The 23038-nt window shown below is 38.4% G+C and overlaps 2 protein-coding genes and 1 pseudogene across 4 annotated transcripts in view; 1 reads left to right on the top strand and 2 right to left on the bottom strand.

Moving 5' to 3' along the window:
* The window catches only part of DNApol-epsilon58 (DNA polymerase epsilon subunit 2), a 78745-nt gene that overhangs the window by 44477 nt on the left and 11230 nt on the right, over window positions 1-23038 (top strand). The window contains exon 1 of one of the 3 annotated variants that reach the window (XM_067091195.1): window positions 20650-21080. The exons of the other annotated variants lie outside the window; for them this stretch is intronic. Coding sequence (XP_066947296.1) covers window positions 21019-21080 — 62 coding nt within the window. The 5' untranslated portion in view covers window positions 20650-21018. Of the gene's footprint in view, window positions 1-20649; window positions 21081-23038 lie in introns of those variants that run through there. 3 annotated transcript variants of the gene reach the window in all.
* LOC136831198 (heat shock protein HSP 90-alpha-like) lies at window positions 3633-7230 on the bottom strand (annotated as a pseudogene).
* mRpL43 (mitochondrial ribosomal protein L43) lies at window positions 15997-20540 on the bottom strand. Its single transcript, XM_067091198.1, has 4 exons — window positions 20344-20540; window positions 18675-18781; window positions 17343-17545; window positions 15997-16260 (listed from the first exon to the last, which is right to left on the bottom strand). The coding sequence occupies exons 1-4, from the start codon at window positions 20484-20486 to the stop codon at window positions 16120-16122; spliced, it is 594 nt and encodes a 197-aa protein (XP_066947299.1). The 5' UTR covers window positions 20487-20540; the 3' UTR covers window positions 15997-16119.

The raw sequence follows: 23038 nt of genomic DNA, 5'->3' as shown, positions 1-23038 counted from the left end.
CTCTCTCTCTCTCTCTCTCTCTCTCTCTCTCTCTCTCTCGCTGTACGTGTTACTTACTGATACCGGTGTGCTTTTAAAAATATAGGAAAGGCGTCTTATATTGCAAATGCTTCATAAGTGATACCTCTCTGTGCTTTTGAAAAATAAAGGAAAGGCATCTTATATGGCAAATGCTTCATAAGTTTTCATAACCTCTCTCTCTCTCTCTCTCTCTCTCTCTCTCTCTCTCTCTCTCTCTCTCTCTCTCCACTTACAAATAAAGGAAAGGCTCTCTCAAAATCTTCTCTCTTCTGTTTCTCTCTCTCTCTCTCTCTTGTTTACTGGAATGTTTTTTAGAAATGAAGAAGAGTCTTCCTAATCAAATGCTCCAATTTTTTCAGTCATTTGTCATTTTAAATATCTTTAAATGTCCACAAAATCAGTTTTGGAATATTTTCGTAAGCGTCTTCGATCACTCAATTTTCTTCAGTCATGGTCATTTTAAATGTCCACATGCAGTTTGAGGAATTACCTGGTTACTAATTACTCCCTTGTGCAGCCAGGTGAAAGTTCCCCAAACGTGTCGAAAGGACTCTTCGACCTGGAATTATAAAGTGACCTTGAACCAGAGTGACCTTGAACCATTGTCTGAAAAGTCTAGCTTGTCAATTATCGGGACCTCCTTCCGTAGCAACAGTATATCGATAGGGTATACGAGCCTAGTAGCAATTATGGAAGAACAGTTCGTCTATTATTGTCCGCCAGGTGAGATGCCTTTGGTGTTTTACGTCATAATCAGCTCCTTTCTGTTACTTTGGTTCTATGGTAATTTTTGTATCAGTCAAATTTATCCTGGAAAATTTTTTATTAAGAAATGAGGTGGAATAGAGTATTATCACTGTCCTGTTTTTCAGTTTGGAAATTGGCTGTTATGAATATTGATTCAAGAGTAGATCTTCACTTTTTTCTCGTTATGCTTGTAATGTAATGGCATTTGAGTGGGCACTGGAGTCATTTCTCCCAGAAGTGAATGAGAATAGTATTTAATAGTGATATAAACAGGAATATCTGGAGAAATCTAAAGCTTCTTGGAGTTAGTCATTTATACTTCTAGCCCTCAATTACTTCAAGGAAGTTATTAGAAGCACCTAACATTTTTTAAAAAGGAAATCACATCTACTTCTCAAAGGAAGAAAGTTTTAAAAGAAATGGGAAAAACAGAAGCAAGAAGAATTCTAAAGCTTGGAAGCTGGATGCAGAAAAAAAAAAAAACAGTCGCTGGACTGTGTGATCTGAGGGTCACCTTCTCGAGTTCAACGAGGCAGTGACTGAAGTAATACCTACAGAAAATGGAAAGAAGTCGCCTTGTTGCTAAAAAAAAGGGGGATGACTTTTCTAATTAATCAGCCCTAAAATGTGGGATACAGACTGAACAAGATGTATAGAAACATGCATAAAAAAATCTTTCCCGGAGGGGAGTAGTGCCGTCAGTGCACCTCATGCGATGCACCGTAGGTATTACTTTGCAGAGTCCCTTCGGTCCCTACCTTCAACCCCTTTCATTCCTTTTACGTACCTCCGTTCATATTCTCTCTCTTCCATCCAACTTTCCACCCTCTCCTAACTACTGAATCATGGCGCAACTGCAAGGTTTTCCTCCGTAACACCTTTCAGTCCTTTTACTGTCAATTTCCCTTTCAGCGCTGAATGACCTCATAGGTCCCAGCGCTTGGCCTTTGGCCTAAATTCTATATTCTGTCTATCTATCTATATATAAAAAATCTTTCACCCATCATCATCATTACCATTTTCGCATAACTGTTATTTGTTGTTTTCATTTTTCAACTTTTGATGATAAATGAAGACCATGCCTGAAAAATTCCAAAGCTTTATTGTCGATTCATACTCAGCCATGCAAACACTATCAGCATTATGTTACCCTTATTTGCTTATAGACTGCAGTCACTCTGATCCTTCCTAAAATCTCATGGTCCCTTTTATCAAACATTGTCCTTCCATCCACCAAGAACTCCGTGTCATCTCTTCCTGTCTTCTACCAAGGATCTTCTTAACATTTGTCCTATTTGATCAAGCCACCAAAAACACAGTGGATTTTGTTTTCCCAAATGTAGATGTTTTATCACGTCTTTTATTTGTAGTTATAGATACTTTCACTCAAGGCCAAGGGAGACAAGGTCTACCTAACTGGGTGAAGTCGCCTCCCACCTGGGATAACTACGTAAACGATGACGTATCTTAGAGGTACCTGCTCATTACGGCAATTCACCTGCTGACGCAGTAAGGAGGTAGACAAAGCTCCGCCTACATGGGGGATTTGGCGGGAAGTGAGCAGACCTTCTCTTTCTCATGTCCTTGCTTTCACTAGTCTCGGCAACGTCTCTTCCTTATCTCCAGTCAACATTGTATCGTCCATAAATATTAGTTGGTACAAATTTCATAAATAATATTTGTTTATTTTACTCTTAAAAATGTGCACCGGTCCCCGTTCATTACAGAAGTCGTATCGTGGATTCCTGGATATGAACATAGAACAGACATGGAAGTATACTGTAGTGCCCCCTATCATAATTACATCCTCACTGTTCTGTTGAGCTTAAGGAGAATGCCTTCCTCACTGTGCTGTTGAGCTCAAGGAGAGTTTCCTCCTCACCGTGCTGTTGAACTTTGTGAGAGTGTATTCCTCACTGTGCTATTGAGCTGAGGAGAGTTGCTTCTCACTGTGCTGTTGAGCTTGAGGTAAATTTTTTACATTCCCATTGTTCTGTTGAGCTTAAGAAGAATTTCTTCTCACTGTGCTTTTGGGCTTGAGGGAAATTTTTTACCTTCCCATTGTTCTGTTGAGCTGAAGGAGAATTGCTTCTCTGTGCTGTTGAGCTTAAGGGGAATTTTTTTACCTTGCCATTGTTCTGTTGAGCTGAAGGAGAATTGCTTCTCATTGTGCTGTTGAGCTTAAGGAAAGTATTTCCTCCTCATTGTTATGCTGAGCTGAAGGAGAGTGTCTTCTGCACTATGCTATTTAGCTTAAGGAGAATTTCTTCCTCACTGTGCTGTTGAGCTTAGGGAGAGATTTTCCTCCACGTTGTTCAGTTGAGTGTAAGGAGTGTCTTCTGCACTGTGCTGTTGAGCTTAGGGAGAGAGTTTCCTTCCCATTATTCTGTTGAGCTTAAGGAGAGTTTCTGCCTCACTGTGATGTAAGCTTAAGGAGAGTTTTTCCTCCCTTCTGTTCTGTGGAGCTTGATAAGAGTTTTTCTTCATTGTTCTTTTGAGTTTAATAAGAGTTTTTTTTTTACCCCCACTGTCCTTTTGAGCTGACAGAGAGTTTTTCCTCCCTTCTGTTCTGTTGAACTTGATAAGAGTTTTCCTTCATTGTTCTTTTGAGTTTAATAAGAGTTTTTTTTTACCCCCACTGTCCTTTTGAGCTGACAGAGAGTTTTTCCTCCCCATTCTTTGCTTGATGTAAACGAGAGTTGTTTTTTTTAATCACTGCAGTTGAGCTAAAGGAGAGTAGTTTTTCTTTCACTGCTGTTGAGCTGAGAAAGAGTTTTCCTCCCCAAATATTTATTGACTTTCAACCACATTTCTCATTACCATTTCATTCTCAGAGAAATAAGGGTATGATATATGCACGTTAGTTGATCTTTATGTTTTATTTACAAAACATAAGTTAAAACATGAATAGTGAAATGCAATAATGACATTAGATGAGTCAATTTTTTTTAAAGCTACAACAACTACCTATCAAAGGCAGTGCTAACATTTTTGGACTGAACCTTATGTTTGAAAAGATATCACAGGACTAACATGTTTGATGATAGAAAAAAAAGGGGGGTGGGGGTATGATGAGCATGAAAGCTGAACACTTACAAAGCGTCAATAAATTACGAGAAAAATATATTTGGTATATTTTCACGAGGAATGATATTTATGATAAGTATTATATGATTGATGGTGTAGAAATACCTTCCAAATGTATTTTTTATGTCATGCACCAAGTTGGTATGTTGTTTCATGACTGAAAGGATTGAGTTTTCGAAGGTACATCTTAGTCGACTTCCTCCATTCGGGACATGTCCTCGTCCTCACCCTCGAGAGGAGGCATGTCGTCCATGGGGCTGATGTCGTCTGGAATACCGGCAACGTCTTCATCGTCAATGCCGAGACCCAAGCCAATCATTCTGTAGATCCTCGCGGCGTGAACACCGGGGTCCTCCAGGTTGAAGCCAGAGGCCAGGAGAGCTGTCTCGAAGAGCAGCATGACGAGATCTTTCACAGACTTGTCATTCTTATCGGCGTCTGCCTTCTGTCGGAGGTTTTCGATGATTGTGTGATCCGGGTTGATCTCGAGGTGCTTCTTGGCAGCCATGTATCCCATGGTGGATGCATCCCTAAGGGCCTGGGCTTTCATGATGCGTTCCATGTTGGCTGTCCAGCCATACTGAGAGGTCACAATGCAGCATGGGGATGTCACCAGCCTGTTGCTCACCACGACCTTCTCGACGCGCTTGTCTAGAATATCCTTCATCACCTGGGTAGAGTAAAGGGTTAACAATGAGTGTCACATATAGAAAAGTAAGTAGTAATTTGAAAATGTAAAAGTTCAGTTACCCTCAACAAGTTTATGCATGAACCAAACGAAAAGTATAATCTTGACTAAACTCGCATGCTTAGAATTACAGGTATCAGAAATATAAGGATGCTGTTATAAGAAAAAGATTTAAAATGTTCTGTGAAAATTACCTTGCATAGATTTTCTAGTCTCTTTTTCTGTTCCTCACTCTTCTTCTTCTGTTCTTCGTCCTCTGGGAGCTCCAGTCCTTCCTTAGTGACAGAGATCAGTTGCTTGCCATCATACTCCTTGAGCTGCTGGATGCAGTATTCATCAATGGGGTCAATCATGTAGATGACCTCGAAACCTCCCTTCTTAACCCTCTCTACAAATGCTGAATTGGAGACTGCATCCCTATTCTCGCCTGTGATGTAGTAGATCTGCTTCTGGTTTTCCTTCATGCGGGAGACATAGTCCTTGAGGCTGCTCATTTCATCTCCTGAGGCAGATGTGTAGAAGCGGAGAAGTTCAGACAGTTTCTTACGGTTGGTCGAGTCTTCATGAATACCAAGTTTCATGTTCTTTGAGAAGTTTTCGTAGAACTTCTTGTAGGAGTCTTTGTCTTCCATGAGCTCTTCGAACAGTTCCATGGCTTTCTTCACCAAATTCTTGCGGATAACCTTAAGGATCTTGTTTTGCTGCAGCATCTCACGAGAAATGTTAAGAGGCAGATCCTCAGAATCAACTACACCACAGATGAAGTTAAGGTACTCAGGGATGAGGTCTTCACAGTTGTCCATAATAAAGACCCTACGCACATAGAGCTTAATCTTATTCTTTTGTTTCCTGTTTTCAAACAGATCAAAAGGTGCCCTGCGAGGTACGAAGAGGAGGGCACGAAATTCGAGCTGACCCTCAACACTGAAGTGCTTTGTGGCCAAGTGATCTTCCCAGTCATTTGTGAGGGACCTGTAGAATTCACCATACTCTTCCTCAGAGATGTCATCAGGGTTCCTGGTCCAGAGTGGCTTGGTTTTGTTGAGTTCTTCATCTTCAGTATACTTCACTTTGATTGTTTTCATTTTCTTTGCCTTCTCAACACCATCTGCACCTTCATCAGCACCAACATCTTCTACCACTGGTTTATCATCAGTCACCTTAGAGACTTCTTCTTCCTTCTGCTCCTCCTCCTCATCATCTGGTACTTGCTGTTGTGTGGAAAGTAAAGAAAATATTGATTATCAGATATGTTTCTGATGATGTACTTTTCTTCATTGACATTTATCGAACAAGAACTCTGTATCAAGACAGATGGTTTTAAGAGGTGTTGAGATAAAGGCAATGAATAAAGAACTCTGTATCATGACAGATGATTTTAGAGGTGCTGAAAGGCAATAAATAAAGAAATCTGTATCAAGAAAGATGGTTTTAGAGGTGTTGAAAGGCAATGAACAAAGAACTCTGTATCATGACAGATGGTTTTAAGAGGTGTTGAAAGGCAATGAACAAAGAACTGTGTATCATGACAGATGGTTTTAAGAGGTGTTGAAAGGCAATGAATAAAGAACTGTGTATCATGACAGATGGTTTTAAGAGGTGTTGAAAGGCAATGAATAAAGAACTCTGTATCAAGAAAGGTGGGTTTAGAGGTGTTGAAAGGCAATGAATAAAGAACTCTGTATCATGACATGATTTTAAGAGGTGTTGAAAGGCAATGAATAAAGAACTCTCTATCATGGCAGATGAGTTTAGAGGTGTTGAGATAAAGGCAGTGAATAAAGTAATAGCCTCATCCTCCTTACCTTTTCCCTTTCCTTCTCCACTAGGAGTCTGATGGGGTAACCAATGAACTGTGAGTGTTTCTTGACCACCTCCTTGATACGACGCTCCTCCAGATACTCTACTTGATCCTCCTTCAGGTAAAGCGTGATCTTTGTACCACGTTGCAGTGGTTGACCTGAGGAAGAGAGAGGAGGTGAGGTGGGGGGATATGAATCACATGACAATTAAGACATTCTCAACAACAATTAAGGCTGTGTTTCATGAATCTTGAACTAATGATGTACTCATTATACATAATCTCAAGTTTTTATTTGATGAACCCTTATGTGGAAAGGTTTTATAGATTTTCTCAGCTGCTCAGCTACAAGTCAGCATTTTCCAAGAAGAGATTGACCTACCTTTGTCTGGCCTGATTGTGAAAGAGCCACCAGCGGCTGACTCCCAAGTGTACTGTTCATCATCGTTGTGCTTGGAAGTGACCACGACTCTGTCGGCAACGAGGTAAGCAGAGTAGAAGCCGACACCGAACTGGCCAATCATGGAGATATCGGCGCCCGCCTGCAGGGCTTCCATGAAAGCCTTTGTACCGGACTTGGCAATGGTACCCAGGTTGTTGACGAGATCGGCCTTCGTCATGCCAATGCCACTGTCCATGATGGTGAGCGTCCTGTCATTCTTGTCGACCTCGATCCTGATGTGGAGGTCCTTGCCACTCTCCAGTCTAGAAGGATCCGTCAGGGATTCGTAGCGGATTTTGTCCAGGGCATCTGAGGAGTTGGAGATGAGCTCACGAAGGAAGATCTCTTTGTTGCTGTAGAAGGTGTTGATGATGAGGGACATCAGCTGAGCAATCTCAGCCTGAAGGCGAAGGTCTCGGTCTCGTCGTTCATGTCTTCGGGCATCTGAGAAAGCAGATGGTGTAAGAGTGAGGTTTGTGAGACTTACACACAGCACGAACTTTGACCTCTCATTTATCAGTGCCGTGAAAGCATTCTGAATTAAGATCAGTGTTTATCACACTGGGCATCGTGCATTAGATTTTGTATTCAAGAGTTTATAAACTGATTTTTCGTTTTATTTATTTATTTATTTTTTACTTTATATGCAATGAAATATATCAAAGAATGGCCTCTAGGTTCCGTAAGAAAGCTATGCCTTTAAGCAGACGAAAAGTTCAGAAATATCTGAATCATTGGTAACTGAGGATGAATTAAAAAAAAAAAAAAAGTTACAACGCAAAAGCTAGTTGAGTCAGATTCCCTTGACCGATCCAACGCCATGAGGCTAGGTTGCCGAACGAGAATATCCTCGGCAGATCTCCTTACGCAACCTGAGGCATTTGCGTTACTTGAAAAGCTTCCCCGTTTCACTTGCCAATAAATTCCTTGGTCATTCATCTATTTTTTTCTCAAGTGCAGGATCAAATTAACGAATGAAAAAGAAGTACGTTTTAAATGAACAAAAACCGGGGTTGCATTCACGGCATGCCAAGTGCAGTGTTAATCAGATGTATCAGAGAAACCACTACATGTTACATAACACGTGACAGTAGTCATGCGTCAACTGAGTTAATCTAGGTTAGTAATAGAACACCTGGTAAGTGTGACAAGGATGAACTGCCTTGGGTGTAACGAGACTAACCATATTTCCTCTCGGAGGAAGAAATGGAATTAGAGCATTAGCGAGCGCAAGGGTCGCGGGGAAGGCGAGGCTCAAATATGGCAGCCAGCCTCTCCCGGGGGCCTGTCGGTGTGGGTGCTGCTATATTTATGCTTGTGGGGCGAGGTACGGGCGTCCTAGATATAAACCCAGAACGTCCATGTGGGTGGGCGTTCATGCTTGCATGCATTTAATTATTTTTAGCTAAAACGTTTTATTATTTCTAGTTAAAACGTCTTCTTCGTTTAACGTGCTTTTTCCCATTTTTTTATATGGGGTAAGCACGATGTATTTCTAGTTAAAACGTATGAATTTATTCCTACACAGTATAAATTATACAGATGGAAATTTCATCGATGCATGGTTTGGCATTCTTTGGCAAAATGGGTTTAGATAGTCAAGATATAACGCATAAGCAACAGATATATGGTAAAATGATTTAACAGATATTGCGATTTAAGCACGACGCATGGAAGAGCAAAATCAAGGTAAAATTAGACGAGAAGCGAATCATAGAAAACGGAAGCAAATCCCTCTAGAACGTTGACATAAGGAAGTTTGTGGGGGGGTTACTACGCCAAGTCTGCGGCGCGCTGTCTGAAAATAACCACGAGATTGAAGCGTGGGGGCCATGTGTTCTTTCCCGAATACTACGGCGAGAACGAGTTATCCCCCCCGCCACCACTTCTTACAGCTGGCTGAGTATCTTATATCTACAGATATTTAACTCTAAAATTTAGTTTCTTTTAAATTTTAATTGTTGCTTTCAAGAGTAATTTTCAAAGATGCGAAATTCTACTTTTACAGCTTTTCAATTTCAGCTAATAGATTTTAATATTGCGATGTTGCAATTATTTTATCAGCCTGAAATTTATGAAATAGAGAAAAAAAAACAGATACAACGATATAATGACGCACTGGGCACGATTTTAAACAGTCATCGGTTTCGATAACAAAAATTATTATTAAGTAACATATGCATTCGTTTTGTGAGGCAATTAGCAGGGCCACGAAGTGATAGTATGCTATTAATAGGACTTCTGCATCCATTGCTGAAGTATAAATTAAGTTCAGGCGACAACTTACTATGTTACAAAGTATTTAATTTCATTTTAAATCCGTGTTCACCATTAATAATAATTATTCCAATTATTCAAATTATCGTAGACCTCGAGAAGAGATGTTTATCAGAAAAATTAAACAGCACTGTGTTATCGTCCTCGGCGCGTGTATAATTCAAGCCAAGAATGATTTAAAATGTTCATCCTAAAATACACACGATCGCATTCTGAATTTCCTCCTGGTAAGAAAATGAAAAAGAAAATGAAATTAAAACTACGCTCACAAGTGACAGCAGTCTGAGACACACGTGTTCTTAGCAGTCAATGGTTCTAATTGTCTCTCATTAGCGAATCTCGTCAGCCGGCTCTCCCATACCTTGAGATCGCGGGCGCGTTTGCTTCACCAAAAGTGTCCCGCTTTGGATGAGTGGATTTTTTTTTTTTTCACCATTTAAGCACCGTTAAAACCAGCATATTAATAGCTACAGTTGTGTGTTAAAGCCTTGCGGACAGTTATTTAAATGCTTGATATGGAAGGGGTAACTGTAATGGAAAAACATTTGGTTTAAAATGCCTTACCTTGAATGAAGTTCACTGAACACTTAAACTCTCAGAAGATTCAACTTGCCTATGAGGCCAAAAGTCTCGGTAGTGAGTGCCTTGTGCTTAGAGGCAGTTGCTGCGTTGCTTTGCAGTGTGCTTTACCGGTATCTGAGAGTGGCCGTGCCACTGCTGAGATTTAAATACCCCAGGTCGTGCCCCCCGATGCCAACATTGCCAGACAGACCCTGGTGGAAAATTTCGTTACGCTCATTTCTAGAACCGTTAGGTTTTTTAATTAGTCTTTTGTATTTGTTATATTGCATTTATATAAAGGTATTAATTTCGGTAAATCATATCTGTATAAGGAATCATATTTTATTCAGAATATTGGAGAGATGATGTTGGTACTCGTCGCTCTACAATGTCCTTCCTGACTGAAGAAAGAAAACTTCAAAAAATCATCAGGAAGCGTATCCCAGGACATGAAGGAACATCGACAAGGACATAATAATGGGCCTTTAATACATCGCTTCTCCGAGCATTCTTTCGAAAGCGAGAAAATAACGGAACAAAAATCGCTCTCGGCAACCGACATCCGCCTGAGCTTCGACGCTCTTCGGGAAACTTCTAGAACCTTCGTGAGAATTGGCCGGAAGTTGTGTCATGATGTTACCTGTTTTGCGTTCGTCCTCGGCCACTCGACAGTCTCTGTAGAAAAAAATGTCAGCCGTCGAAATGTACTAATTTTTATGGTGCTTCGATGTTGTTAAGTGTTGAATATTACACTTCTTGTGGTGTAGTATTTTAGCACGTGAGGTTTCCTCGCTTTGAATATTGTTGGGCTCATGATTCCTCTCCGAAAAGACGTAAGGCATTGGCCTAATTATACGGTATATTTATACCATATGTATATAATGTATAATCAAAATTAAGGATTGATATTTCCATGTCATTTTCGTCTTTTGGTGGGATTGGGTTTAATTTCTATTTTCAAAGTGGGTATCCTGCAGTCTATGAAGCCGCTAATCACGAATAAAAATGCAAAATTACAGTATGTTGCAATTTGCTTACACGATAAATATGAAGGTAGACTACTGTGACTTTATTTGTTTTCACCTTAGTCCCTGTTAACTGTTCTTTCTTTACGCTACAAAAATCTCATGATTGACAAGGTTAGTGTTCTATTAATATTCAGTTTATGACTAATTCTTGCGCTAGAATACTGCCTTTGTCCACATTCATGGGGTATAAAAATAATTGCTCCTTTGTTACAATTTGAACTGAAATGTTTACTGAATTACTACAAAGCTGTAGTTTAGATGGTGGATGCTTGCAATTTTACAATTTGCCAAAATCATCAATGACTCGGCTAATTCCTCACGTCGGGAATACAAGCGAAATAGACGGTGGAACTTTAGCTTGGCGGGAAAAAAACCCCTGAAGGTTGGAATGGACTTAGGCTAATTGTTATGACAAAATTCTTTATTAAACTCGGAAAACCCGTAGCAGACAGAAATTTCCATATTATATGTAATATATCCTAAGAACACACAATTCTCCGTCTCTTATGCGTGATAAGCGCAGGTCACAGAAACTATGCAGCTAGATTGCAGAGTCACCCATACAGCCAGTCAGCTCAGAATAATGGCCACATCAGCGTCTGAGGGTGACCCTGTAAACATCTGTTGAGTTGTGCATATGATGTTTACACCATTTTTGCTGATACTTCCTATTCTTGTAGAAGTACTTTTCCAAGACTTGCTGCTTTATTTATAAGACCTAACAACTGATAAGAGCAGTGGATTGATCAGATTCTCAAATGATATTAGAAACCACGAGTACTTGGGTGAATTAGGATAAGTACATATAGATTCATTGGACTAAATAAAATTTATCTCCCAGAGAAATGTAGCCAGTTCACTGACACGGCCAAAAGCCCCAGGCTAGATAAAAAAAATTTCAAAGTAGGTTAAGAAATCAGTAGTGGATTGTGCCGTCAGAATCTTAATTAAGGGTCAGGATAAAGACAAAGTATTTCAGAAACTCTTAGTTTTTAACAAAACGGAAGGTTTGGTCAGCGCTTGGAAGTGTTTAGAGCATCCACACCCCTTGGAATAGGATGCACAAGACCCGATTCCAAAATACTTGGGTTCAAAATGACATCAGAAAGATGGCAGCAGTCTTGCCCAGTACTAAATCCATGTTACACAATCTCCTGTTTTTCCTTCATCTTCTGAGGAACTTGTCAAATATTGTCTCTAGACTTGACGTTTTAAGCTTCTGACGGGTTTTGTGCATGGCCATTTGCTCACGATCGCTCACATTGCCTTAATTGATTCTCCATATAAAATATTCGCTGTTCATTATGCTGAATCGCAAAAGCATCGTTCCTGAAGGCACCAATGCCTTTAACCTAGCCGAATAAAACAACCTGTAATTATCATATGATATTACTTTACGTCTTTGTCCAGAACTACGGACTTCCTGTTTCTTTTAGATATCAGAATTTCAGATCCAATATATTAGTTTTGTTATATCGAAACCTTTTATGTACGTGGCTAGGGGTAGTAGCTCTGATAACCTGGGAATGTATGCTTTTTGCAGGCCATTGTAGCCGAGTGTTCGCTTATTGATAAAACTTCCTTCCTTGGATGATAAACTGGGCTCTAGTGAGGGGGAGATGTCGTATCGTTTTCTTTATCGACAGTTGTGCTCGATAGATTCTTTGCAGACTGGCATAGCAAAGTCGTGTCAGACTTACCTCGCTGATAGGCTGACCAATTTCAGCAAGTTGATCGTTACTAGTGAATAAAGATACTGCTATGCCTTCAGCCATTTTTTTTTATCTTGGTGAAACCAGCTGGATCAAGTCATTAGCTTTTTTTTTTTTTTTGCTGTGTGCTATGGCCTTGCACATTGGCGAATTTGATTACCTTTGCACTGAAATACATTGATCTTTGTTTTCCCAAGTTTAGTTTTTATTTATCCATTTAAATGTTCATTCAGCACATATTGCTCCTTCCCTTTCTTTTTACTGTCTCTGGTATGGGAAGTACGTGTTCTGTTTAGAAGCTTGCTAAGCTATTTGATAGTGTTTGGCTTGTACTAGATGAGCGAATACACCACACCTCACCACACAACACATACACACACACACACACACACACACACATACATATACATATAGATATTTCTGTGCAATAGTAGCTCTTGAGTTTACTTGTATTTCATTCATGATCTTTCACCGTAAGTAAGGCGAAGCCACGTCCTTTAAGATTTATAAAAAAAAAAAAACCCTAGTAAATCTCTGCTCGTCGTGATCTACAGCCACGATGACCTTAAAATTAATTAATACCGTCACCTCATTGTGACGTTTCACCCAGAACCTTCCCCAAATGCCATAGTACGAATGCTTTTAATTCAGTTTGATTTTGTTCTGCTTGTTCTGTTGTTGCCACACTAGAATTCTCGAAGCATCTTACGCATTCAGACGTTAGCAACGCAATCACTGGGCCAGAAATCTCCGATCATGATTTCGTAGCCAGGTGGCTGGAGAAAAATCTAGCACACTTGGTGTAGTCAGTTACCATGAGACCGGTAATATTCTAATACTGGCTTTGAGTAAACTGCGAGATTGACAGTTACTTATGCTTAAATAAAACTGCTCTCAGTAATCAAAAACTAAAAAAAAATGTCATGCAGTGACATATGACGGTTCAACTCACCGTCCCCAAAGCTCTGGGAATTTGCTAGAGTTTTCCGATTATGTCAGCAAGGTCTAATTCGGTGCTTTGGCAGCGTTCCTTCCTACCGGTGATTTCACGCGTTGGCCGTTCATTAAATTCAAAGACTATTCTCGCTTCGTTTCTTTGTCGAGTTCTCTATCTCTCTTGGGTAACTGGCTGGTCGATTTTGCATTTGTTTTGCCGGGAAAACATAAATTTGAAATATTGCTAAATGACGGAATGGTTTCGTAGGTAAAACCTCGACTTGACTGACATTACCTTTATCTTTTTAAAATTAAATGCCTTTTATTTTCTCTTTATCATTAAATGTCTATTTAAATTTTTCTCGTCGTTGTTCTTATTTGCAGGATGATAAAAGATTATAGTAGAGGCAAAAGCAGTAAAACATTTGAGACATTTTCAATACCTTTGCCTGTCATTATCGATCCGATAAGGAACACAATTTTATACCTGTCCATTTCGGATTTATGAAAACTTGACAATGACGATGTTAGTAGCAGTACCCGTGCTCCTCTCTCTCTCTCTCTCTCTCTCTCTCTCTCTCTCTCTCTCTCTCTCTCTCTCTCTCTCTCTCTCTCTGTTGCCATTATAGTTTTGCATCTGTTACAGGTTGCTATGGTAACCAATCGGTTCTTAGCCATGTAAAATAAGTCTAATCCTTCGGGCCAGCCCCAGGAGAGCTGTTAATCAGCTCAGTGTGCTGGTTAAACTAAGGTATACTTAATTTAACGGTTGGTTATCGCTTTATTAGGCTGAATAACTGCTCGTGGCAGACAGGATTGTCAATAATAAAAACTCCCCGACGGAACACTTCATGAGTCTCTCTCTCTCATTTGAAATATTTTTCAAAACGTTTCACACCCTAAATGCTCAGACACTTACTTGTTAAAGCCTAACTTTTTGTAAATTAGGCAGTTGTGTATCATAGGCGAAAATCTCACTTCCAAAAGCAGCTTTAAAGCCACAATTAAATAGTATAAAAAAATTCATTATTTAGTAGCTATACTGTATAATTACCGCCTTATTTTCGTTTTGGCCTTTTTTTTAATATAATTTTAGTAGTACGCAGTAAGCTTGAGTAGTAAATTAAGGTATGAGAAGGTACAGAGTATCATTTCCTCAGCTTGGAAAGGTCTGAAGAGCAACCTCCAAAAATTTAGTCTAACGTGTAACCTCGAATCACCTCTTTGTTAACAACGAATACATACGCATACTACCCTAAAATGGAAGACTGCAGTATCTGCGAAAATACAAAACTGAGGAAAATGGTAGATACTCATTTGCTTTACTACTCATTTTGCAGATACTGCAAATGGGATTCCCTAAATGCTCGTGGAAAGCATTGAAGAATCATTCTGAAACTGCAGTAACTTTGTGTATTAGTGTTTCACGAACCCAATAGGTGGCATATCTCAATTTCGAAAATTTTGCAGATACTGCAGTTTTCGATTTTAGGGCAACGTAGACGAGCTACGTTAGACGCACGGTCTAGAAAGATCGTGGTTAGACGAGTTAGTTCACTTACGTTGGATGGAATAGTCTGGATGTATAGGGAAGCATTCCTTTTAAAAAGACCAGTGCCTAACCCTTATAAGCATAAAATAGTTCAAGCGAAAGCTAATTGGTGGCATTGGTGAATAAAGCTCACTGACACAAAAAAAAAGCTATCTCTTTGGATTAACAAAGACGAAATAGGCCACTGGTGTATGAAACGAAACGTTTCGAGGATAAAAGACCAGAAAATCTTCCCGTCGGTGACCAATCAGATTAAAAATCACATTGAAGGTCAATACCCACTAGGCCTTCAAATGGACCCTTTGCAACGAAGTTTCTTTTAGTAGTAAAGATATCTGAACTCTCTTGTGTTTGTGCCAGCAACCAATAACCTTTCATGCATAACTGTAGTCATGTGAGAATACCTCTGACAACAAAATGAGTATTGAAACATAATAAAATGGAGAGAAATGCGTTTCATTAATGACAATTGCTGGAGTTGAACATTACTATAATCTGCCCAGGAATCAAACGGCATAGCGAGTCCTTGAGCACGGTTTCTTCAAAAACTGGTAATGTAATTGCATGAAAAACGGGGATAACCTCAATTCATACATGTCATAATCATCTATCTGTCCCTCTGTTCAAAATATCTCCAAATTGTAAATCATATCGATTGTGAGATATTATCCTTGAAATATTTAAAACTTTATAGTTTTACTCTTGGTTTAATTGTTTTGCAGGAATTTTACTGTATTCCTCAACAGATTTCAATGGAATGCAGTTTTTCTCTGCAGCAACCATGACCATGTGTCAATGTTTACATATTTCTTTCTGCTGTAAGGTGGCTCTGCAGTCTTGTTTTATAGCTATTATTTTGCAAGAAAGACTTCACTTCAGCCAACCTTGCCATCCCACACTGACTGGAGACATGGCAATCCTCTAATTTCTTAGTTTTTATGTCTACTGCTTCCTTCAGTGATAGGCCCCACTTTTTCTATCTCCTTTCTTTTCTTCTTTTTCCTTTAGGCCTAAACTAAACAAAGGTACAAGTTTGCTTTAACCAAAAGTTTTTGGAGAAGTAAATACTGTATGGTCAGAAATACTGGAAATGCAAATTTACTAGAACATTATTCAGTACCTCATGGTTACAGAAGCAAAAAACTTGGTATTTTATGGTTTTATTTAAATACAAAATATTTACAGTAATGCATTACATTACAAATAAAAAGTACTACAAAAGCTTCAACTGTACAAAACATTATCTGTAAATACTCAGATTTTCAACTCAATTTGAAGAGCTTTTCTCTAGAGCTTCTTTTGTTTCAACAGGACCTTCCTCACTTTCCACCAGCTTTTGTCTCTCGAACAGTTCTCTAAGAATTTCAGTAGCACTTTTCTCAGTGACTGGTGCCTGGGATAATTCCTCCTGAAAATAATAAAAACAGTTTCTCCGTTATTTACAACAATTTATGCAAATGAGAAGTGTTATTATAGGATACCTTTTCAGGTGGCATACAGTACTATACAGGAAATGAAACAAGATGGATAATTTTATATAATAAAAAAATTAGTAAACTTAAAAAATTGGTGTTGACAAAAGCCCAGTAAGCAAAGTACATATATAAAGTTTGTTGACAAATTCTGTGTAAACAATTTGTTTAATAGATCTTATTTATAGAATAGAATATAGAGGTTAGGCCAAAAGCCAAGTGCTGTGACCCGTGAGGACATTCAGCGCTTAACTTATTAAGAATCCCCAGATAATTTACAAAATACTACTGACTTTTATATGAAGACAAAGTCTTACAAGCTTAATGTTCTATTTCACAAATCATAGTTCCTGATCAACACAGGTATTTTATTTGTGTAAAAATGGAGAAAAATTTTGAGTTTTCAATGTTTATGAAATTGCTTGCAAAAAATTTGAGGAAACATTTTACATTTTTAAAACATGTCAAAAGTATCCTTAAAGTTCAGTCTTCATAAAAATGAATGGTAACATGAGCTTTGTCTCATTTCAATGGTAATCCTTATTTTATTGCTGTATACTGAAACATTTCAATATTGGCAGGAAGCATAAATACAATCTGCATTATTCATGAAAACCCAAGGAATATTGGACTGCCTTACAACTCAGAGTCATTACTGAAAAAGAAGGTAATCTATTATTGCAGTATTAGTAATCTAATATGATCACCAGGTTACATATCCAGACTTGTATGAAAACGGAAGGATGGTGCAGCTGAAGTTAGACAGCTAGGTAGGACAACAGTAATAAAGCAATACAAATTAGGATCAGAGGGACACCACAAAGGATGTTTAACTTGTGCTGGAATGGTCTCTAAAAACCCAAGCTACCTGTGTTACCTTGCATGTAGAACCAGACTTTTTTAATGGTAAAGATACTGCCTTCCTTGGCACCAGAACTACTGATAAACAAGGCAGGAATGAAAATTAAAGAAAAGAGAAACCTCCACAAAAAACACAAAATCATGCATCATTGCTTACATTTGGGTAATTGGCTATGTTAATTTGTTGGTCTCGATGAATCCAAGGAGTCCAGGGTCCCTGGATGGATGGATGATCCGTATGCTGTAATTTACGCAATCGTTCTGTTGGGTATCCAGACCTCCCTTTCAAGTAGGCCATCCAACGGACAATATCTTCGCAGGGCAGCTGGTGTGTTGATATATAATCCTCTCCTCCATTCACTGCATCAAAATAATACAATACCCTTAGCATCTCCAAAAGAAATCATTTTGATCATTCCAATATTATTGAAATGCAAAAAAACCTTTATTAATGCAAGAACAACATATTTCATGGACAGGCTTCACTTCATGGACTCTTCATCTTATCACACTCAACTGTTACTTAACAAAATATGTAACCCCAAAAGATTAATGTATTATCAAACAAATTTTCTGAAAGATGTAACAACATACTGTGGATAAACTTCTGACATAACCTAGTTCTAAAGGAATATGGTAATAAAATAATAAACTTTTGTATAAAATATGACTTGGTAACAGTGATGTTAACTAAAACTGGGAGAAGCATCCCATTCGAACCTAGGCACCTCAACTTAATCATACATTGGTTCAAATCCTATCAATGGATTTTGGTTCAAGGCCCAAGGTGATGAGTGTATCCACAATGTTTTAGGAAATCAAGAGGTTAAGAGGTCATTTTTGCTCTTGTAAATACAGTACACAACTTTCATGTAAAGAAGAGAAATAACTTCCAGGCATATTTTCTTTGCAAGTTTCTCAAGCTGAACAATCCAGCCCCAGAAGATCCTGTCTCCCTAAAATCTACAGTCCTATACAACCCAAGATCTAATCACTCAATGCAAGTCCCATGGCCCACCTTTGTCAACAATATCTGTAAAAGTCAACATAACTTTTTGCATAATCCTGTTAACAGACCAACAAACCCAGCATAATTAGCTTTTTAATGGAAATAAGAACTTTTTATATTAGCAATCACTAATATGGAAAGAGAAACCCACAAGATTCTTGTGTATAACTTGTTTACTGGTCAATATTTACCTATTACTTTGACCTCGAGTACTTTCAGGTCCTAACTGTGACCCTTTTTCAAGAGATGAGGTAGTCAGGCTGGTTCAAGGAGAAGATTGCTGGGCCTTGAACCAGCCTGACTACCTCATCTCTTGAAAAAGGGTCACAGTTAGGACCTGAAAGTACTCGAGATCAAAGTAATATGTAAATATTTACCAGTAAACAAGTTATACACAAGAATCTTGTGGGTTTCTCTTTCCATCTTCAGAAGAAAACTGAAAGAAGTTTTTGTTTGGTTAATCACTAATATGTTACTTACAATACTCAGCCTTAAGACATGGTGCTCTGTGTCTTCGAGGTTTGACATATACGACAACTCCAGGGTTTTCTCTGGCAAAGTGTATTAGTTCTTTCTCTATATACTCCCTGTAAAAGAGTATTAAATACATTAGTGAAGATACACTGAATACTTACAGCTTTGCAGTATACTTGTGCATAAATATTGTACATTAGTATGAATCTCAGATAAAGTGTATTGCATGATAAAACAGCACTCGGGATATTTGTATGTCAACGGGACGCGCCTACAGCTCATTAACAACACAATCACTCTAAATGAAAAATTGTGTAGAATAAAAGATGCTGACGAGTTTAACTCGTTTCCCATTGCCTTTCTCCCAACTGTACTTCAATTTCTTTGCAACAATAATGAATTCACCTAGTGGCCTTTTCAATAAGGATTACTCGGTGATTATTGCAGTTGTGTAGTATGTGCAACATAGGTAACTGACAATTCCTTAAAAGAAGGACCTGGCCTAGAGCTTATTAAAAATAAATCCAGATGATAAATTACATAGAATAAAAGATGCCAAAACCTACCCGAAAAGTAATTAACTTGGTCAATTGATGCCAATTTGCTAATCAAAAAATTTTCCCGTGAAACATAACATTTTCTAGGTACAAAGTTGACATGAACAGTGACACACAGCACTGCTCTCCCACAGTTCTTAAGATGGCCATTACTTGAGGCACAATTAGAAAACAACAGGTCAGCACAGAAATTTGGCAAATAGCAAGGATTTCATTCTCTGCTGAATAAAAAAAAAAAAAATTATATGTTTTGATACAATTTTGACTTATGTTTATTTTTTTTTTTTTGAAATCGGTGGCCAGTTGTCATTCAATGCTCCCTATCACTCCCTATAATGATTAAGCCACGGTGAATATTTCAAATAGCACTTCCCTACTTTAGCAATCGTTTCACAGGTAAAATCTGTAAAATCCAGTAAAACTCATATGATCTGGGAAAAATAGGATTCCAATGGTATGAAAGCCGACTTGTGAAATGCAGCTTGAGGAACGTGGAAAAATTACAGCAAATAAATTTCAATGAATGAATTTTGTGTTGCCCGCATTGCATACCCAACCCTAGCCTAAGGTTAGGTTAAAAAATGCGCCTTGGCCACAACATGCAGACCAGGTCAGCAAAGGCCAATAAACTGCCAACATAGAACTTTGTCAAAGCAACTGGTGTTCCATCTTAACATTTAAAAAAAAACTGCAATTCGGGGATTCAGATTTCATGTGGTCGTCATGTTCAGAATGGTCCACATGTAGCCTAGCCTAGCTTAGAGAGTGCTGGCGTAAATTTGCTGGTATAGCTTCTCACGAGACATCCATTACTGTATTAATAATTTATTTTTTTCAACGGATAATAAAGAAACGAAGAAGAAGAAGAATAAAGAAAAGGGTGTAAACTGCCTACTGCAGTACATGAGATAATCTGGAAAATCTACTGTCTTTTGTTTGTTTTAACGTTCACCACCGCGGCGCTTATATCTGAAGAATTACAAATTTAATCTGAACATCGTTTTTTTTTTTTAAATCAATCACCGTTTTGAAAATTAAACTTGACAAGCTTTCTGATAAAATCATCCCATTACACAAGCCGACGATCGCATTACCGTACGCCAAGCCGAAGTGCATACCTCATTCCTCTGCTGTTCCCGTGAGTCTTGCAGAACTTGAGCGTAATTCTCTGCAGCTGCTGAACGTATCGGCCAACTCCATTCTGCAAAGGGGCCTTGACGAAACGGGAACCCCAGAATTGATTCCAGGTTCTGGACGTCATCGTTCTGAAACAATGTCGTGACGGCCTGTGAATAAAGAAGAAGAAGAGACAAGAGACCATAAGTCCTGCGCAAAGCCGATGCGCAGAAGGTTGTTTTTGGTCGTATAGGACATTGTTTGCGAGAGTTGTAGCTCGTTATCCCTTACATGTGCCGATTATTGTATTCCTTTAGTTAGAATTATTTAGCGGCTTAGCTTTGCATTGCGTGGGTCTGTTGGGTTAATTACAACCGCGATGCTGTTATTAAAATGGTATTTATGACATTTTAAAAATACTCCTAATAAATGGTCAAAGCATTTTCGTTTTCGCCCCCCCCTCCGGTTTTAAGTTTCTAAAAAATAAAAAATATGACATATGCAGTACCCATATGATAATCACTTAAAAATATTAAATTATTTACAACATTTAGAGGTATTAACATACATGAATAATGAAGGTTTAAGAAATACTTCATTTGACAGCTGACCGTAAACAGTGACTGAAGACTGAAGTTTTGGCGCCATCGAGGATCATTGATAATCGAGAAGGCGTGATGGCCGCGCTTAAAAATCAAGTCATAAACTTATTTAAGATGCACGGATTAGCCATCCGGAGGTAAGGATATATAGTTTAGGATTTAAACGTTTGTCGTCTTGTGTCATTTCGCGGTAATAAGTAATAAGAGGAGCTTAGTCAGCTGTCCAAAGTTTGCCACTGTTTACTATTTAGTGTACAGTACGGTCATTATTCTGAGCATTTTATAAAAATAAACAGGCTAGTCATTATATTTAATTTTATAGACCGTCTACCCGTTAAAATATAGTTAATAAAACCGTAATGCGAATATTTGACTTATTTTTGGTAGCCTATAACAGGATATGGTTGCGTTAGTTAGTAGTCTAGGGCCAAGTTTCGAGTTTTAAGACCCGTTTAATCACCCGTTCCATTTAGATTTTGGTCAGTTTTAGGAGTTGGCTTGCCTAATTTTACCGGACCTGTCACGAAACTGCAAAGATAGGCTAGTGGCTAGGCATATTTGCATAAATTTATAATGCTCTGCTGTGTAATTTACAGTACGAGTCCAGCCATGATAATCAAGAGGTTTCAAGTGAGGTTGAGGCTGGAAATGCATAATATATATATATACTGATTTAAACTGTTCCTTCATCCCAAACTTGCCCTACGCAGTTAACACAGCAGCAGTTTGTTTTTTTTTACCAGAAATTTGTGTGAAATAGGCTAGGCAGTGTCCAGTACTCTAGTCAAAACGTCAATGTCGTCCTCAGTCAGAACTTCCACTTGGGTCCACCTGAGGAATTCCGTCAGTATTTTTTATATTTTCTTTCCATAACAGCATTCAAATATCTTTTCCCCAGATAGTTCTCAGCTGAACATCTTGCCGCTAAGCAGTGGAGTCGCTATGGGCGTGCCAGGGGGTACCCGGTCCCCCCTAGTCAGATGCTTGGCCCCCCCAGTTGAAATTCCCTTTGTAGCTAAACTTCAATCCTTACAGTGTTGGATACATTTGCATATAGTAAGAGCTGAAAATTAATTGAAAATTAAACTAATTTCGAATACAGTTTTACTAATTAATAATACTATTATTTTCCTTCATTTACATGGATATATACATTCGAGAATAGCATATTTTACTAATTACAGAATTGGTACGTTAGTTTTGTGTAATTTTCTTAGGCCCCACCCCCTGATTGAATGTCAGCTACGCCACTGCCACTAAGGTACAATCTACTGGTAGTCTTAGGCTACAGGGATACATCGTAATCTAACCTATTTTATTAATGATTCCATACAAAATGAACTAATATAGATATGGGTTTGCCTAATTTTTTATATGCAAATCTTAAAGAAGGCAAAACACAATTCAAAGCCAAAGTGTGAGGTTCCCTTATTTTTATTTAGCTTTTTTGCTTCGAGCACATTTCTTGATAGGTCTTTCATGGTACTGAGGGGGAGACAGTAATTTAGGGGGAAATTGTTGTCCATGTAACTCACAAGGTTTTACAGTTGTATTAGGTCTTTCCTTGATGTGCTTGGAATAGGTAAATCGGTTTCTTGCAGTGCAGTTTAAGAGAAACAATAAAATATGTGATCTCCATCTCCCCGCTCTTTTCTTATAAGCACCGTATGCATTTAGCTGTGGCATATCTAACATAAACATCTTTTTCATAAGACATTCTGTATAGCCTAATGTATGTAAACTTTTTTGTTATAAAACTTTTATTCTGTTGCATGCAGTTGTTGAAGGACAAAAGACTTTTCAGAATAGGTTTGCACCAGCTGCATATGAATTGTAAACAGTAGCCCCAGTCCACCCTTTTTACCTTCTAAGAGTGCTGCTTTTTCTTTGCCACTATGTATTTGGAATTGTATGATTTCAGCTTGTTGAGGCTCAAGAGAATATTGTATAGTATGCTAATATATTTTTTTGACCGTCTGTACAGTATCTTGTTAGTTTGAGCATAAATTCATTTGTAAAATGAATGGTTTTTATAGTATTTATGAAACAAAAATTGTTTGAAATATTGTATTCTTTTAGATGTTGCAGGATCTAG

Source organism: Macrobrachium rosenbergii, chromosome 48, assembly GCF_040412425.1.
Source record: "Macrobrachium rosenbergii isolate ZJJX-2024 chromosome 48, ASM4041242v1, whole genome shotgun sequence".
Taxonomy (NCBI): Eukaryota; Metazoa; Arthropoda; class Malacostraca; order Decapoda; family Palaemonidae; genus Macrobrachium; species Macrobrachium rosenbergii.
Note: the sequence above shows the minus strand (reverse complement) of the source record. Positions and strands in the feature narration are given on the sequence as shown.

Excerpts from the sequence above, each read along its gene's own strand:
- mRpL43 (XM_067091198.1), bottom strand. The coding sequence starts at position 20,486 with ATGACGTCCAGAACCTGGAATCAATTCTGGGGTTCCCGTTTCGTCAAG. Across the intron at positions 18,782-20,343 it reads GGGAACAGCAGAGGAATGAG|GGAGTATATAGAGAAAGAAC; the intron begins GTATGCACTTCG and ends ACTCTTTTACAG. Across the intron at positions 17,546-18,674 it reads ATGTCTTAAGGCTGAGTATT|TGAATGGAGGAGAGGATTAT; the intron begins GTAAGTAACATA and ends ATTTTGATGCAG.